Source organism: Lycium barbarum, chromosome 6 (genome assembly GCF_019175385.1).
Source record: "Lycium barbarum isolate Lr01 chromosome 6, ASM1917538v2, whole genome shotgun sequence".
In the NCBI taxonomy this organism is placed as follows: Eukaryota; Viridiplantae; Streptophyta; class Magnoliopsida; order Solanales; family Solanaceae; genus Lycium; species Lycium barbarum.
The window spans coordinates 105882358-105901800 of NC_083342.1; the positions used below are offsets into that span (position 1 = coordinate 105882358).

The following is a 19443-nucleotide window of genomic DNA, read 5'->3' on the forward strand; positions in this document are numbered from 1 at the left end:
TGCAGAATTGCAAAACTGTCCAGTTCTGAAAAACTGTCCAGTTTTTGTTTCTGCAGAAACTGTCCAGTTCTGAAAAACTGTTCAGTTTTTGCTTCTGCAGAAACTGTCCAGTTCTAAAAAAAAAAAAAAAAAAACAATGGCATCATATAATGAAAATTGGTCGGATGGTAGTTATGCATACTTTGATGACCCTTGTCTTTATTGTGGAGGACCACACTCATGGCAAAATTGTTTGAATTCTCCCGGGGGCGGATTATGCACACAATCCCAAACCTATGAGTGGAGTATATGTGATAGGTGTGGTGGTCAAAATGGTCATTGGGATAATTGTGATTATTTGTCCTTCCCTTCCCCGAACCCCCACTATGACTATTCTAGTTTTGATTTTGATGATAGTAGGGATATGGAAATGGAAGAAGCCTCAAATGCTCAAAATGAGAGGATAATGCTCATGTTAGAGACCATCCTTGAAAAAGTTGAAAAACAGGACTTGGCGGTTAAGGACTTGAGGCAACCACTTGATGACTTGAGGCAAGCTATTAACAAAGTTATTCACACCTTGGAGGATCAAATGAAATTATTGGTTCAGATTCATAATGCTCAACAACTTGAGGATGTTGAAAGTAGACAAGAAAGTGGCCAAACCATGAATTTCTCCAAGGGTGAATTTTTACAAGCTTTGAATGACCCTCAACTTGAAGAAAGTCTTGACAAAGTGGAAGTTGTGAGCCAAGATTGGCTTATGACTCAAGCTCAACAACTTGGAGCCTATGCAGATCATCGTGAAGGCATTTCAAGGATGATGGAATTTTTTTTAAAAATCCATGTTGAGCAAAGTCAAGAGTTGAAGGAACTTGAAATTGCTATCCGTGACTTGAATACCGAATTGAATGCAAAAGTTGAGGTATGCAATACTCAACATCAAATAGTCATGGATAGTAGTTTTCAGTTAGTTTCCAATGAAAAAGTGGTCAACTTTGATTTTCAAGAGCTAATGATGAATTGCCAACCGACCAATCCAAAAATAATGCAAGATGCCAATATTGAAGAAATGATACTAGAGTTGCATAAAAAAGTTCATGAAATGGTTTTTGAAGACTCTAGTTCATTTTTTGGTGAGGATGTCAAAACTCATGCAAATTTGAAATTTGAGCGCGCTGGACCACATTCTAACCATTTTTCAACATTGTGCTTGGTTGATGATATGGAAGTTGAACTAACCGAGCCAATGGAGAATTTTGGAGATGAAGAAGAAAGCGTTGTCATTTTGAAGTTTGCTATGCCAAGAAGACAAAATGGCATGCCTCACTTAAGGGCCAAGAAGTGCAAAATGCGATACCCGAAAGTTGTCCTCGTTTTTCTGCCACCGCCCCATGAGCGTCATCATGATCTTGATTCAAAGTTGGGGCGCAAATTCATATCTTCCAAATGGAAGGAAAAGTGGTAAAGGTAACCGTCGCGCCGCGACGTTAAATCAAGCGTTTGGTGGGAGGTAACCCATCGTTTTAAAAGTTTTTAATCGTTTTTGAAATTTTATTTTTTAGAATAGTTTAGTTTATGGTTTTTGACTAATCTGCAAAGTTTCAGAATTTTTGGAGTTATTTTGAGCATATCGGATACCCGGATAGCCCCCAAAACCAGTAAAAACTGCAAAATAATGTTTTCTGGTGTCATAACATGCGATTCGCATGTCATACATGCGAATCGCATGTGTCGTCGCATGTCATGACAGAGAACAAAAAAAAAAAAAAAAAAACCTGGTGACATCACATGCGAATCGCATGTGTGGTCGCATGTCATGCCAGTAAAAAAAAATATATATTTTTTTTCCTTTTCTATTTTTATGTTTTGTTTTGATTATGTGCAGCGAGGACACTGCAATGTTTATAGTTGGGGGTGGCACGTGGTAGCGCATTATATTTTGAAACTTGCTCAAAATTTTTGAAAATTTTATTCTTTTGACATGTTGTGGATTAGTCACTCTTATTATTTTATTTTCTTTCTTAGCTTCTTTCATTAGTCTTGTAAGTTTAGGTGTAGGTTCTCCTTTGAGGAAAAATGTGAAAACTCTTGGCTTGTTTGGTACTAATAGAGTTAGTCTCTTGCATGTAAAATTGAAATATGAATACCTCTCCAAATTGTTGTGAAAGTTAAAAAGCAAGGTGCATAGGAAAGAATGATCTTTGTGACAACTTTTTGGCTCATTTTGTGACTCTTTACCTACTAGTGTGTTGACTTTGGATTATGAGATATTGCACTAGTTGTTCTTGCTTGGGAAGTGAAATTAATCCATCTTGACTAGTTCATATGCCATGTGTGTGAGTGTTTGTTGAATAAATCTTGTGTTTACTTTTATCATCTAGAACTTGCCCGGTTAGTCTTTCAATATTAATTTCGATCATATTGGTTGGAGAGATGACCTTGGGCTATCTTTGTATGTTTGAAAAAGCCTCTTTAGCCTTTCTAGCCTACCATTGCATAAATAATATCACTAGTAACCCCATTTGAGCTTATGACCTTGTCTTTGATTGCCACATTACAAGTCTTTACCATGTTTGATGAAAAGTCTCTCTTTTGAACGTTTCCCTCCTTGAACATGAAATTGTGAATTTGAGGCCAAAAGCCTAAGTTGGGGGTGTTAGTGTTGCTTGAGAGTGGTGAAGGTTGGTGTTGTGAAAAAGTCAAAAGAAAGGAAGAAACATTTGAAAAATACAAAAAGGTTGCAAACTTTTTGTGCAAAAAAATGTATCTTTGTAAAAAAAAAAAAAAATTTGGCAGGTGGCATCACATGCGACTCGCATGTCATACATGCGAATCGCATGTCGCGTCGCATGTGGTGACAGCGAGTAAAAAAAAAAATCTTCCGTTTCTATTTTTATGTTTTATTTTGATTATGTGCAGCGAGGACACTGCAACATTTATAGTTGGGGGTGGCATGTGCTAGCACATTATATTTTGGAACTTTATAAAGGAAGTTGAAATAATTGGGGAAACTAGTATGCAAAGGAAGGAGTGTTGTTTTGAAATGAAGAGGAAAGTGGACGAAAGGTTTTGTGTAGTGTTCAAGGAGGGCGTAGTCACTTGTATCCCAAATACTTATCCTACCCTTCCCTAAGCCTACATTACAAGCTTAAAAAGTCCCAATGTGATCTCCAACTGAATGTTCTTGAGTTAGTGATGATTGAAAATAAGGGCAAGCTTATGGTATGATATTTGTTAGCACTAGAATTTCTTTGTTGAGTGTGAGTGACTTTGTGTATTTGTCCCTTGTGTCGTTGTTGTGAATATAGTGATTTTGGGACTTTCTTTCTTGTGAGGGCATATGAATTACGATAGATTGGTAATGTTGAAAAAAAAATCAAGTTGAGTCGACTGAGCAAATCTAGTGAGCTAGTGGTTTTGAGTCACTCATTGAGGCTTGAGTGTCGTTGCTTGATGGTTTTAAATAGCTATTGCATTCTTGAAATTGTATTTTGAAATGAGGGTGGTATTTGGTTGAAGTTTCACATGCTTGTAGTCTAATTGTTGCATACGACCGTGTACACTTTCTCTTTGAGGAGTGTATTTGGACGTTATCATTCCACTCTTTCGGGAGGGGCATGGAATCATTCGGGATGATGTCCGAGGTCCGCACCCGGACGAACCGCTCCAACCAGCCTCGGTCTCTGTCTTCATCCATCTTCGAGAAAAAAGGGTTCCGGCTGCGTTTTGCTAATTTTATTACGCCGCCCCGAAATAGCCTCGGGGAATATAGGGGTATCAAATGGGCCAACATGAACTCTTTCTCGGCGTTATTGGCCAGTAACTGGAGGCACGCCACGACCCTCCAAACAATCGGGCCTGACACATGTCCAAGATGACTGGGTCGATCGGAGGGTCGAGTTTGAGAGTGAAGGGTAAGTATAAACGTACAAAAAGCCTTTCCGGTGGTCGGTGACTGATTCGTCCGGCCCAGGGGCGAAGACTTGAACCGAACGCGTATGCCACCCGCAGTCAGTCCGGACCAGGTCGAGCTTATCCTCGGTAATGGAGGAGGGGTATCACCTCACATCGAATACCCTGTCGGACACCGACGAAGGTTTTTCAACCTCGAGGTCTTTATTAAAGTTGGGTTTGGCAGGTATTATTTTCGAAGCCGTAGGCTCAAAAGAGCTCTTCGCTTTAGCCGGGGACGCAGCCTCGGTTCCCGGGGATGAAACCGAGGGAATGTCATGGGAAGTGGTTTCAGACATTTGAAAATGTGAAAAAGAGAAGTTCAGTAGAGTCAGAAAGGAAGTTAAAAAAGAGAGAAGGAACAGATAATTCAAGAAATGGCGGAGTAGGAAGCAGCGACACTCGAGCCTAAGTAGCTAGCAAAGATGGTAGCAAAGTTGTTTCTTTTTTACGTAATGGATGCAATAAATCAACGACAAACTTGTTGTGAATGGCGATTGTACGTGGTGAAGATGAAGAAGTGCAGTAAGGGGATAAAATGAAGAGGGAATGGATCGTGAAAGTGACAAAGTGAAGAGGTGAAAGGGCCTTATATAGGTAAAGGCTATGACGGTTACGATTCCCCAACCAATCGGGGAGCGCCACGTGCCCCGTAATTAATGTGGAATGACTTGAAACGACGTGCGTGCGGCAGTTGTCAGAATCGGCCATCCGGGATAAAACACGTGGCCGATAAAGGGGGAACGTGACGCAACTGTTCCCGCCAAAATGAAGAATATAACTACGGTCTAAGGGAATCACCGGTCTCTTGATTCTTCCACTTCCCGTTACTCCGATAAACTTCGGTCCGGAAAGTGTGGGGACTAACTGTATACGGTAAAAACCGGATAAGTGTAAACCGGTGAGACAAGGATCCGAAGGAAGAAGAGGACAAGAGCATACATGAAGACTTCCATTCTGAACCGGAGGAGCGCTATGACCGGGGCTAAGCAGAGGCACCATTTGGTCCGGTTTCTTCATCACCGGGTTGGTCGAGGCCTTTAGTCCGATTATCCGTGATCGTTGGTCCGGAAGAGCCGTTGCGCGTGAGCCACGCGTCGGTAGCGTCCTGCCATGGTCAACCACCCACCATGCGTGTGTCAGACAGTACAGCCAACCTAACCCACTCAGAGTCGCCCTTTCTCTTATTTTTTAATGATTAGCATTGTATGAAGCCCATGGAGGAAACACTATAAATAGAGCCCATCCCTCTCCTTATGGGGGTTGGCTTCCTAACATCAAGAACACTTTGTAATAGCAATATATATACAAAATCTCTCTCTCAAACACCTAATTTCGGTAGGTTGAGACTTAACCACATATCTTATACCCACTCACAAATTCAATTGATTATCCAAATCCGGGGTAAACAGAACCTAATATAAATAAAGTTGGGATGGGAAAAAATACTTCTTAAATTTTGTTGTCATATCAAAAATATCCGCTTGATAACCGGATTTATATTTATACTCTTGTAAAACTCTAGCTATTTCCGCTAAGTAGGCTAAAATTTCGGTTACCGTTGCATAGAATTATTTAGAAAAAGCAAGAGTTGCATTATAAAAAATTTCTAAGAGTTCAACACATTCATTAACATCTTCCCAATGCGTAAAATTTAACCAATCATCATTATTAATATTATATTTGTTGTGAACTTGTTGTATGCGAATCCTATACTCATATGTTTGTTGTAGCATAATGTAAGTGTAGTTCCACCTAGTCTCAATTTCTACTTGAATTTTTCTAGGTCTAAGGTTATTTTCCACACAACAATTCTTAAAATCTCTAAGTCTTCCCCTATTAGCATTACAAAAAAGAAACGCAACCGCCTCTCTAACTTTTTGAATAGAATCGTCAAAACGCACAAGACCATCTTTAACAATTAAGTTTAAAATGTGACAACTACATTTCACATGAAAAATATTTTTTAGCGGAGGGTTTAATTCTCTTTTTAGAAGACCAATCGCCTTTGTATTATTAGAAGCATTGTCTAAAGCAATACAAAGTGTTTTTCTATAAATGTTAAAAAATCTCATAATAGTAAACATTGAATCCGCTAAATTTTTTCCATCGTGACGACCTTTTCCTTCATCATATAAAAAAGATCTAATTCTTTTTTGCATAACCCAATTGTCATCAACCCAATGACATGTAATAGCAAAAAAATCTAACTTCTTAAGACTAAGACCCAAATCAGCGGTAAGAGAAACATTACAATTTAAAGAATTAAATACGTGGCGCAAATAAAATCTATATTTTTTATACAAATCTATAACATCCGCTCTACAAGTACTTCTAGGAATACCCTCAAATAACGGATTATAACAACGTTGAATGTAAGTAACAAACCCCAAACCCAAAGGAAAGGAAAATGGTAAACAATCATAAGCTACCATTTTAGCTATTTCTACACGTTCTTTTTTCTTGTCATACTTAAAATTTTTACCGGTTCGTGGGTCTATAGTCATTTGAATACCCCCCACATTTGAACCCGTTTGCTCTCCCCAAACATCCATATGTTTCTTTCTCATATGACCATTTAGTGTACCCGTTCCACCATCCTTACTAGTTTCTTGCCTAAAAGCAAATACTTGTCCACATAGGGTACATTTAGCTATTTGGCTTTCCCTATCCTTAGTCATAAATTTCCAAATTTTAGCGGTTGTCTTACGAGTTCTATGCGGTTTTTCTTGTGTATGTGATTGTGCAGGACATGTATCTCCTATGGGATTTTCGGGGGCTTGTGTTTCATCATCATCATCAATTTCATTAAAAGTGTCGGTATAATATTGTTGTATTGCCTCATGACCTAAAAGTGGATTATTTCCACCAATATCAATACCTAAATTAGGTGTTTCTTCCACAAATGTTTCCTCATTAAGCCCGCCCCTAACAATACCACTACTACCGGCACCACATCTAAATCTCTTCGCCATTATTAAATAGAATTAATTTAAATCACACTCAAATAAATCACAAGAAAATAAATTGCAACAAATTCAATTGCTAGAATTAAATTGCGTAAATTAAATTGCGAAAAATAAAGATAGAGTTGTAACGAAGGTACCAAATTGCCGGACTAACTTCCAACAAAGTGAAGGCGGCTAGAATTGCAAATCCACCAAAGCTACTTCGGATTGTTGCAAAATCACCAACTCCACTAACAATATTATAATTGCAAAATTAATAATTGAAACTATAATAAGACTTTATAATATTTATTTGAGAGAAATTTAAAGTGGCTAATTGTTGCAAAGTAACTATAATTGAGAGATTGAGATTTGAGAGAAAGAGAAGAGTGAATTGGTGTGGATTAAAATGAAAATGGAGAGGGGTTTATATAGGGGTGGGGGATGGGTTAAAGTATTAAAAAAAAGTTTGGGGGGGTTGGGGGAGGGGGGGAAAAAAATAGGTTTGGGACCGTTTGGCAACAGTCATTTTTGCAAATGGACCGTTGGTCAACGGTCCAACAAAGCAGCCCAACGGCTCTATTTAAAAAAAATAATTAATTCCACCGGTTTAACCGGTTCGGTTCAGGTTTTACCGGTTTAACCGGTTCCGGTTCCAAAAAAATTAAAACCGGCCCGGTATATAATAAACGGTTAACCAGTTCCGGTTCCGGTTCCGATTTTACCGGTCCGATTACCGGTTGACGGGTTTAGTAAGGTGGATCCTTTACGATTTAAATAGAAGGAATAATTTACAAAGTTCTCGTATATGTTATTTTTGAACTTTTATGTGTGAAAATAAATAAATTAAAAATAATTTTATAAAGGCTACAAAATCAATTGATCATTCTTTTTTTGGTAATGAGGATATTTCATTCATTAAACAGAATTAAGAGTCATTACATCGTGTACACATTCTGTCTCTATTAAAAACAGAAATAGTAATTGCAATTCGAATTCATGGGACCGACTATCCGCAATTGGAAGTTCTCAACCTTATTGTTCAATAGGGTCCATAACCCTAACTTAAGCAAAAGTAAAAGTCTCCATGATTACCTATTGGTCTCACCCCAAATGTCATTAAAATAAACAACAATTATTAAGAGATCCTTAATTATAGTTGTTAAAATAGGCTAACCCAACTCGACTGCTCAGCCTAACTCTGAAAGGTAGATGAATTTTGATAGCTTAGGATGGATCGACACTTCATTATCATAATGGCTAAATTTTTATAATTACGATATATTGTTATTGTGCATAAAATGTGTTTTTGTAATATGAGCAAAAGTAAGTTTGTAACTTTACTATTATAAAGTATTAATTTCATGAGGAGTTTATTTGCACTTTGCCATTTAAGACAGTCATGTTTTAATTTTTTCTGTGTCTGATCCATAGCCAGTTAAGGGCTAAGTTGCGTGGACTCTCTGTTTTTTATGCTGATCCCGTCTAGACACGGGTCGAGAGCTAGAGTTGGAGCGAAATACGTCCGGGATACGGTCAATCAAGTTTGGATACTTTGACCTAGTCGATCAACAAATTTCGGGAAAATTGAAATTTTGATTTTTCAAAATTAAAGATAAAACAAATTTAAGATAAGGGAAACACATACCGTCAATATTATAGTATTTTTGTCTCATTTTTGCTGCTTTGTGTTTCAGAGAAATCTCTCAACATTTATAGCTCTACTTTTTATAATTTTAAATTTTCTTAATCGAATTCCCGCACCCGTATCCATCCCCGAATCCGCACCCTCGATTCTTGAAATTTAGATTTTTTCAAATCCGACACTCGGATCCGTACCCGTATCGGATACGTACACCCGAGTCTAAGCAACTTCGGTTAAGGGTGTGAACACCTAACTTTTAGAGTCTTCATCAATGCTATGTTTCTAGCCTTCATTAGCTCTGACCTTTAGTAGCAAAATGTATCTTGTTTCATAATTTTTTATCAAAGAATTCTCATCCATACCAAGCAATCAAAGATGATAGATATGCATTTCATCTTTTTATATAATAGTAAGCTTAGAACTGTTAGGGTTTTGCCCTGATTTTCTTACCATATTTGAGTGTTGCTTTTCTCTGGAAGGAAAGTCAAGCGTAACCATAGTTGCTTTACTTTTTCTAAAAGGAAAATATAATTCTCTTTCATATTTGGCTAGTCCTTTTCTTGGAGGAAAAAGTTTTGAACCTCTATATATTGAAGAATCCCTCTCATATAATTTTTTTTTTTTGGTAAAGTAATAAAATTCATTAGTAAAACATCAAGAAGATGCAAGGTTACAGATGGGAAAAGCTGGGAATCCCTCTCATATAATAGAACACACAGAAAAGCATCTACAATGTAATCGTTTAGAGAGTCATGTTTGTGGGGAGATTTTTCTCTGTATGGTCTTTATGCTTTTGTAGAAACCCCCTAAGGAGGATGCTACTTAACGAAATTAATCCATGCTAACTAATTTAAATAGCAACAACCAAATAGGATAGCAATTTAAAGTAATAACAAGTTTTACCCAAGCTTAAGATATTCAAAATACTTTAACTAAATAAAATGTGAAATTCAAGATTATGTGCAAACCTTGGAGCTTTAGTGCTTCTAAAGCTCAAACAAACATCAAGAAGTTATAAATCCCCAAAGCAACGATCAAGTAAATATGTCGACTTCCTTAGCCTTTACAAGTGCCTCTTGTACCACAAGAATGATCGAGCTTCTTCACAAATCCAAAAACCTAGGGTTTTCAAGACAAGGCTTAACCTATCTTGATTTTTGGTGACAATATTCCAAAATATATTCAAAGCATGAAAACTAGAAGGATCTTGATGATATTTAGAGAGTAACTTATGTGGATTGAGGTCTCTAATAGGCTTAGGAGGAGAACAAGAGGAGAGTCTTATGAAGGGTAAAAGAAATAGTCTTTTTCCTTTGCTATAGAAAGCTAGTACCCCTTTTTATCAATTGGGTCTAACAAAATGGGCTTCAAGATCCAATAATTATGACAAGTCTAAATTTTTATTTTTTTTAAACAAAAACTAAAATTTTAAACTTAAGAAAAATAATAAAAAGTAATGATGCTACTGCTTTTCTTTATATTAATTTTTCATATGTAGATCAATTGACCAAACCCTATTAAAATATTATGACATTTTAGTATATTTTCATTGTCTTTTGATTTATTGTCGTTCAAGGTTTGCAATTTTTAGCTTCCACATGACTCCATGTTATTTCGCTCTAACAAGTGGTATCAGAGCCAGGTTCAACCAATGATGAATTCAACAAGTGGTATCAGAGTTAACGGTACAATGAGATTGAAGACAGGTTTAAGGCAGATGCATATCAAGATGCAGCCAATTTGACGATAATGAAAATTTTTGTCACAAAAAGAAAAAAAATATCTGGAGTACTACATGTGGAGAAATTTTCAATCATATTTTCAAAAATCCTGCTGCTGTATATTTTTAAAACAAAAATAATTTTTAACTCATGCTTACTTTAACACATGAGCTCCAATTTTCAACTCACGTTTACTTTTAATGTATGAGCTCAAATTTTCAACCTTTGCTTACTTTAAACTCTTAGGCCAATTTTAACACATGTTCACTTTTAACTGATGGGCTCCACTTTTAACATGTGCTCACTTTTAACGGACAAGACTCAAATTTTTAACTCATGCCTACTTTTAACCATAGCAAGCAGCAGTGATGAAAATTATGTGAAGAAGACGGATCAAGATTTGTCAAAAAAATCCAGGTCAAAAGGGAAGATTTGTCAGGGTTTTATCCTGATTTTCTTACCATATTTGAGTGTTACTTTTCTTTTGAAGGAAAGTCAAGTATAGCCATAGTTGCTTTACTTTTCCTAAAAGGAAAATATAATTCTCTTCCATATTTGGCTAGTTCTTTTCTTAGAGGAAAAGGTTTTGAACCTCTATAAATTGAAGAATCCTTCTCATGCAATAGAACACACAGAAAAACATCCATAATGTAGTCCTTTAGAGAGTTTTGCTTAAGAGGAGATTTATTCTCTCAATAGTTTTAGAATACTTTTTTTATATTAGTATTATCATGTGTAGGACAATTGACCAAACTCATCATATAACAAAGTCCTTTTTATAGTTTTCCTTTTCGTCTGATTTATCATCGTTTGAAGTTTGCAATTATAAGCTTCTGCGTGACGCTCTGTTATTTCGATTTCAAGAAGAACTTGGCAGAAGACGATAAATTTTGTACAGAATAGCATGCTTGATACTTTATATTTGTCAAAACTAATTGACATGACAATCTCATTGACCTTAAAGTCTCATGCTACATACTGCTAGGAAATAGGCTTTTTCAGATGAATGACCCACATCGTGATTAGTGACGAAGTCAAATTTTTTACTAAGAGTGTCAAAATAAAAAAAAAAAGTAGACACACTTATTAAGAAAGCGACATATAATAGTTATACACAAAATTAAAATTTTAACCTAGCTAAACAGTATAATTTTCGGGCGAAGGGGTGTCAAATTGACCCTCCCACCCCCCTTTAACATAAGGTAGCTTTACAACTTCCCGTGAGATGCTTGAACTTCATGCATAAATACCCAAATTTAGCTCTCCAATTTTTCCTTGCAAATAATCCGATGATAACTTCAAACAAAAAATTGAAAGTTTAGCCTTGCCAAACAAAATCTTAAATGCGTGTTGAAAGGTTGTTTGCGTTCACATTGTCTGAAGTTAGACTATGGTAACTTCACAAGCGCGTATGAAGTTATTTTAAAGCGGTCAAACTTGCCGAAAAAAAGGAAAAAAAAATTAGTAATTTCATATGTGCTTTAAATGTGAGTCCGGCTATTTGTACACTTGCCCCCTATTATAATTGATGAAGTTCAAACCATGCCTGAGAGTAACCCACTTTTTCAACTAAGTACTTTTGTCAAGGACTCGCATGGACCAAAGTTCCTTAGAAAAATCCATGTAATTCTACTGTGTATCAATAACATATGTATTTCCTTATTTCCAAAAAGAGATCAACAGTATCATACAAAAAAAAAAAGAAAAAAAAAAAAGGGAGAAATCTATTTAAGTTGGGCTAGGTCTTAGCTAAACTATTTTCTTTTCCTATTTTTGGTGTAGTGGGGTTCTAATTTTCGTAGGTGGAGAACACTTCACCGCTTTGGTCTTGTCAAAGTTCCCATAATTCAAGTTAGGATAATGTTAGCATCATTCACGACAGACCAATATATAAAAATAGTATTAGAATATAAAAATGGAATAAATTTCAAATTAGTACATCTTTCAATATACTATACTTTTTTAGTGTTCCCTCCGCTCCTCACGTTCCTCTTCTAAAACCACTTTTTCTTAATGTTCTCTCACGTCTTTTATTTTTCTTTTTTTCTCCTCTCACGTCTCATTTTAATCTTTTTTTTTCTTTTTCAAACGCCTCATTTTTATTTAATCTACATAGGAAGTAAGTTACTTTGAGCCCGTTTGGATTGGCTTACAGCTTAAAGCTGTTTGCAGCTTATAAGCTGCTTTCAGCTTATAAGCTGCTTTAGATAAACTAAGTCAAATGGGTCCAATTATTTTTTTGAACTTATTTTAAGCATAAAATGACTTTAAGCTGGCCAGCCAAACACTCAAAAAAACTGAAAACAACTTATAAGTCAACTTATAAGCCAATCCAAACGGGTTCTTTGTCAAGTTAACCGTCCAACTGTCCGAAAAGCTATTTTCCACTTTATCAGGGTTCTCATGAAGTGATCAATCATTGAAGAAAAAAGAAACAGAAAAGATTAATAAAAACAATAACAAAATTAAGAATCCATTGATCAAGGTAAAAGACCTTTAATAGAGTACCTAAACATGCTTGACTCTTCATTCATACTGTTCTTTTGCCATGAGAAAAACACATAATTGTGTCAACCTTTTAAGTTTATAGAGTGAGAGAGATTTTAGGATATTGCTATTCATATTCTTGAACTTGTTTTTGTTCATGGTTCCAACCTCTAGGATGTCAGGAAAAAACTAGTCCCATTTTCTTGTTTTCTTCCTGCATTTTATTCTTGGATTCCTTTTTTTTTTAATTTTTTATTCAACAGATGTAGCTTCATTCTTACTTCTCTATATATTTTACTATAAATAGGATCTGAACCATAACAGTGTTATATTTTATTCCCAGAGGGGTTCTTTGGTTGGTCGATCTAGCAGCATCTTTGTGTGGGTCAGCTTAGTTTCTGCTGTAGTGTCATTTTAGCAAGAATCCATATTGTGCTTAAGGATTTTGATTATCTGGGGTTCTTTTAACCCCAAAGATTTGGCCTTTTTCTTGAGAAAGATTGGATTTTGATTATCTGGGGTTCTTTTAACCTCAAAGAGTTGGCCTTTTTCTTGAGAAAGATTGGATTTTTATCTCAAGTTTGTGAATTTCTTGAGAAATAAGGCCATTCTTTTATGTATTCTTCAAGGGCTTGAGCAATGTTTATTTCTAATGAAGAAGAACATATCTCATTGCCTCTGGAAAATGGGAAAGCATTGGAGAATTCTTCTCCAATAGGATCAAATCCAGATTCCAATGATGATGAGCCTTCTTCCCAAGAGATTCCTTCAACTTTCACAGATGTCAATGTGGTTCAAGAAGATGATGAAAAGTTTCAGCTTGAGCAGAGGATTTTGAATTTAGAAGGTGGCTTTTTTCTTGGGATTTGTTTTGTGTTTTGAATGAGTTTTGAAAATTCATGACCTGAACTTTCTTTTATTTTCTCTCTTTTCCTCTTATGGTTGGCAGGTGAAATTGCAAGTTTGAGGCATACAGAAAGATCTTTGGTTGAAAAAAGAAGAGAAGCATTGAATAAGATACTAGATATTAAAGGTGATCACTAGTTTGGATATTTACTTTTCTTTAGATCTTCTAAATGGGGACATTTTTTCCCTTCTTCATTTATGTATTCTGAATGAGACATTAATATTTCTTAATACAGGTTGTATTCGGGTGTTTTCCCGAGTTAGACCATTTTCACCAACAGATAAACGGAGAACTCATCAACCGATTTCAGTTGAATCGGAGAAGATTGTGGTAAGATCTGGTGGAAGCAGGAAAGAATTTGAATTTGACAAGGTTTTCCCTCAGGAATCAATCCAAGGTTAGTAACATGTTTATGTGCTAAAAAATAGGCTATCTTATTTCCAAAGAAATTTAGTAAAGGCATTTGTTATGAACATTCTGTAGAAAATGTTTTTGCTGAGGTTGAGCCAATTATCAGATCTGCACTTGATAGGCACAATGCATGTATATTAGCTTATGGACAAACTGGAACTGGCAAGACATATACTATGGTTAGTTATCTTATTTTGTATCGTTACATTGTCATGAAGAATGTTCATAGAAATGAAGTAGGTGCTTTTCTTGTGTTCTTAGGAGGGAAGCACCGAGTCTCCAGGGATCATTCCTCGTGTTCTTCAGGAGCTTTTTCACCTTGCCTCTTTAGATAGCTCGATTTCATTTACATTTTCGATTAGCATGCTCGAAGTCTATTTGGGCAGTATAAGGGATTTGCTTGCTCCAAGACCTTCCAGTCGGAAATACACCGCATCAAGATGGTAATTCCCAATATCTTGTCCTGTCCCTATAATCGACAATGTAATTTACTGTGAATTTCCTGGGGTAGTTTGGCTTACTCTACTACAGCAATCTAAATATTCAAACAGATTCAAAAGGAACAGTTGAAATCGACGGTCTAACTGAGGTGGAAATCTCTAATGTTACTAAAGCAAAATGGTGGTATCATAAGGGGAGGCGAGTTAGATCCACATCATGGACGAATGTAAACGAAACATCCAGCAGATCGCATTGGTGGGTGTCCAGTTTGCGCAAAACCCTTTCCCATCTTCAGTTGGATTACTTTGGTTCAATTACCTTATCTGTTTAGTTCTTTGTATGTAGCTTGACGAGGATCAGTATATATCACTATGGGGATGCTTTGGGAAGTAAAGCAGAAGCAAGCAAACTGTGGATGGTTGACCTTGGAGGGAGTGAGCGCCTGCTTAAAACTGGAGCTACTGGACAAACCCTTGACGAGGGGAGGGCGATAAATCTCTCTCTTTCTGCACTAGGTGATGTTATTGCAGCTCTTAGAAGAAAGAGAGGACATGTTCCTTATAGGTAGGTGAATATAAACCAGTTTCTGACTTATAAAAAACAAATCTGGTTTTCTTGAGGAGCTATGAGTCTAATGAATATTTGGAAGTGTGATTTCCATTAACTAATGAAGTTACAACTTTTGATTGCAGAAATAGCAAATTGACGCAAGTTCTCAAGGATTCTTTAGGTAAATTCTCTCATTCCTGAAGAGGCATCTCCTAGTATGCATATCAGAACTATTTACGCTGTTTCACATTTTGAACAATCATAATTTGTGATAGTAGTTGTGCAATATTTCATTGCATCCAGTCGGTGGTTAGGAGTTTTAAGGAATCTTGAAATTCTGACTTCTTCGCAGTTGATGTTAAAAAAAAAAAAGCTCTCTTGTTTGCCTTCGTACTTAGACATCTAAATGTGTTAAGTTGTTGATGGGTTATTTCTTTGAACTTACTGCTTTAGGTGATAGATCAAAAGTTTTGATGGTAGTCCATGTCAGCCCATACGAAGAAGATGTTGGAGAGACAACATGCTCCTGTACCTTTGCAAAGAGAGCAAGAGCAGCAGAATGCAACAGAGAAGTCTCACAAGTAATCCTCTCCTTTTTTTTTTTTTTTTTTTTGTTCCTATCGTCTATGATGACCTTATGACTTATCCTTATTTGTTGTTTCGCATCCCTTAAGGAATCAAAGAAGCTAAGAGAAAAGAGGATATCTGAGCTTGAGGAGCAAATGAAGGAAGCTGAAGAAGGATGTACAGAACTTAGGACTCAAATACATAAGGCTGAATTTTTATTGAGTGAGAACAAAAGGCTTTTCATGAAGAAATATCAGCCACTTGAAGATGAAGAAACCTTTCCTATAACTCCCAAGGAAAACGTCGCTGAAATCACAGTAACTCCAAGAATTTCCGAGAAGGGACTAAAAACAAATGTCACTAGCTCAGTGCCTCGATTCATGAGTTCCACGGTTGCCAGTCGAATAAGGGAGACTACTGCAGAAAAGGAAGTACATATCAGACCACAAAGTTTGAGATCATGGGCTAGGAGCTCTATGCACATTTCTGGTTCACAATCAAACAGCTTTGATCGTCGTTTCAAAGCACAGCTACGAAGTACTTCAAATAAAAGATCACGATATAGTGAGACTCATACCATAGCAGGGGATATTAAGTGTGGTGATGATTCAGATGTTAAGCCATCTGTCTTACTGCAAAGCAAAGTCATCGCTCCCTCGGATCCAAAGCCTAAAAGACTACTAGCTCACCACAGAAGAAGGATGTCTGATCTGCTCTAACTATTACAAAGGGTTGATCAAAGGTGCTTTAGTTTTTTTTCCCTTTTGGTGTTTTGACTTTTATTTGTTGTTGCTGCTGCTACTGCCATTGTTTTTGTTTTTCTTTCTGGTCTGGAAGAGCTTCAGGACTACGAGAGAATTCGGGGTTTATGTGTTATAGGTGTGATGATGATATTTCTTGGGGTAGGATTAATTTTATACTTTGCAAAAAGAATTGGTTTCTTTGTGCTTGTGTGTTTACTGTTTACATCAAATGTAGTCTTATTGAGACAGTGCGAAGAAAGTGCATGAGAAAATATTTTCAGTTCATGTTGTAAGTTGTAACCATTGTTAGTTACTGCAGTTCAGAATGTATTAACAGAAACTAACTATTAAAAGTTTGCTGCTGCTGCTGCTCCTCCATCTGTTGTATTACTTTGAAATTAAATTATTTTTCAAAGACAAGTCCTATATGTGCAACAGTGCAAGAGTTTGCAAGTACCCGTAAAATTAGTCGAGTACCGTGAGTATGTGTCCATATTTTTTAGAATTTTAGTGCGTCCAGATTAACCCAAAATAACTACTGTCACTAGTGATTTACAAATTTCACATTTATAGAAGTCGTATTATTTACTGAGGCCTGTGGGGCCATGTTATCATTTAAAAAACTCCTAACCCTAGACTTAACCCTCAAGAAAGAAAACTAATAGACATGGAAACTAATTAGGAATTTAGGGCTTTTAAATAAATTGAATACTACCATGTAATTATGTAAACTAAAAAGGCCTTTCTTCTTTAAATGAGATTTTGTTTTGAAATAAGATTTTAAAAAAGTGATTTTCAGGTGTATTTTAATAAATAATTGGTGATAATTCAGGTAAAAAATGCAAACATCTAATAGTTCAAATAGAAAATTCGCAAAAAAGTGATACTTCAATTACGTTTTTGACCATTATCTCTATATATACATATGTCATTTTTCATTGAATTGGTATAAAACTCAATTGCGAATAATTTTTTACTGTAAATTATTAGGCCTGTTTATTTAGGCCCAAAAATCAAACAATCCAACTGGGACCAGATAACATATTTGACTTTTCAAATCAAACTAAAATGTTTTCTAGAAACCATATTATTTTAGGAAATAACGGGAAATCTTAGAAAAGAAGAAATTCAAACCCAAAAAAAAAAAAGAAAAAAAAAAGGGACGCTCAGCTTTTACTTTCTTTGTTAGTCCTTAAAAAGGAAATTAATTAAACCAATAGGAAAAGGATCGATGAAAGGAAAAGATAACTAATATAGGAACAAACAGGACATGGAAACTAATTAGAACTTTTAACTAAATTATATACAGTAGTATACTACCACATTAATATTCAAACCCAAACATACTAAAATTAAAACAACTAAGTAAGACAATTAATTTTTTAGCATAACTTTGACATTAATTGGAGATCCCTTTTGTCACTTGTAATCTTCGTATATAATCACAAGTCAAATGAACATAAAAGTAGTCAAACGTTTCCTTTTAAAGAAAGTTAATTAAACCAAATAGGAAAAAGAAAAGAAAACGTCTCATTGTTTAAAGCGGTGGAGAAGTTACATACTATAAGACAGAAAAATTAGGAAACCAATACATGGAAAGTAGTTCATTTTCAATAGGAAACTACCAATTATTATCGCTTTAGGAATCCTTACCAAATCAGTATCTGATATCCAATCCCTCCCTATAAATACACATTTACACCAAACGTCAAAGGAAAGCTTAATTTTAAGCAAAATTTACTTCTTGAAGAAGAAGAGGGCACAAAACTTAGAGAGAAATTAAGAAGAATGGGCACAGGAAAGAAGAAGATAGAGATTCAAAAAATCACAAAGGAAGCGTCGAGAATGGTGACATTCTCTAAAAGACGCAAAGGACTTTTCAAAAAAGCTAAAGAACTCGAGTCCATGACGGGTTCTCGTGTTGCCGCTGTTGTTTTTTCACCCACAGGAAAGCCTTACACTTGTGGCGACGTTAATTCTGCTATCGAGAGACACCATCTTGGTAGTAGTTGTTTGGAACCATCAACGTCAGGGCTAAATTCCCATCATTCTAATTCTGATGTTGTTGTTTCTGGTGAATCCTCGGGGTCGAGATCCTCCTCGACCACCAGGGGGAATGGTCTTCGCCATTGGGTGGAGAGTATCGATGTTGAAACATGTCAAAATTTGAATCAACTCTTGATGTTGAAGGAGCAATTGGAAGGAACAAGAGAAAAGCTTTCTTCCATGCAAGATTCTGAATCTTTTCAGGCTTTATTTACCTAAGGTCGGCTCAATAAAATTAGTGGTTTAAAGTTGAAATCTTATTATCAGATTTTAACTTATTTAATTTATCTATTTATTGGATTGTACTCTATCTTTGCAAGATTCTTGCAAAGATCTTGATTAAAATTTTATGATGAATTTGTTATAGTGTATGTTTTTTTCCAGTCTAACCAAATTTAAACTTTCTTAAGTTTTTTGTTTTACTTTTAAAGCTCTGCATAATTGAGTCTAATTGCGTATTCGAAACTATAGTTCATAGAATTCCGAAGTTACACGAGCCTCACGGGGATGAGAAAAATAGCAAGAATAAGGTAACAAATTTAAACTAAATTTTAGAAATTAACCTACGTGATAGGACAATCCAAAGGATCAAAACAAAGAGAATTGGGAGAAAATCCCTGCAATAGGCATGCGGTCGCTTGGCCATGGAAGAAGTGTTTTCTGACTGAAAAAGATTGCAGTTAGTCAATGATCTTCCTAACTGATAAAAAAGGATCCCGTGAGTGATCTTACCTGGCATCTAGAGGCTGTCCGGACCCTCGTCAATTCCTTTGAGTTTCATTCTTGCGAACGTATTCCCCATGGGGAATATTGAAGGCGTTAGCTACTGGATGAAAAAAGTTCGGACAAAACAATGAGCTAAGAATCCATCGTATGAAAAGACGTAGGCGCTATGCGACGGCTAGGGGTGTACACGGACTGGGTTGGTTCAGGTTTTTCAAATACTAAATCAAACCAATTATATCGGCTTTTTAATTGATAAACCAAACCAAACCAAAAAAAGTCGGGTTTTTCGATTTTCTCGGGTTTTCGGATTTTTTTCCGG

General features: G+C 36.0%; 2 protein-coding genes across 4 annotated transcripts; both read left to right on the forward strand.

Annotated features, from left to right (window-relative positions):
- Window positions 1-12239: 12239 nt before the first annotated feature.
- LOC132645227 (kinesin-like protein KIN-14U) lies at window positions 12240-16724 on the forward strand. Of its 3 annotated transcripts, XM_060362084.1 has the most exons (10): window positions 12240-13581; window positions 13684-13767; window positions 13877-14038; window positions 14125-14231; window positions 14314-14495; window positions 14584-14748; window positions 14839-15057; window positions 15186-15223; window positions 15496-15623; window positions 15717-16724. In XM_060362084.1, the coding sequence occupies exons 1-10, from the start codon at window positions 13374-13376 to the stop codon at window positions 16326-16328; spliced, it is 1905 nt and encodes a 634-aa protein (XP_060218067.1). In that variant the 5' UTR covers window positions 12240-13373; the 3' UTR covers window positions 16329-16724. The 3 variants fall into 3 exon arrangements, with proteins under 3 accessions (XP_060218067.1, XP_060218068.1, XP_060218069.1); XM_060362085.1 differs by lacking the exons at window positions 12240-13581; window positions 13684-13767 and having other exon boundaries at window positions 13899-14038; window positions 14159-14231; XM_060362086.1 differs by lacking the exons at window positions 12240-13581; window positions 13684-13767 and having other exon boundaries at window positions 13914-14038; window positions 14174-14231.
- Window positions 16725-18140: 1416 nt separating this feature from the next.
- Window positions 18141-18617, forward strand: LOC132644328 (MADS-box protein SVP-like). Its single transcript, XM_060360916.1, has one exon. It carries the CDS (start codon window positions 18141-18143, stop codon window positions 18615-18617), a length of 477 nt encoding a protein of 158 aa, XP_060216899.1.
- The last annotated feature ends 826 nt before the right edge of the window (window positions 18618-19443 follow it).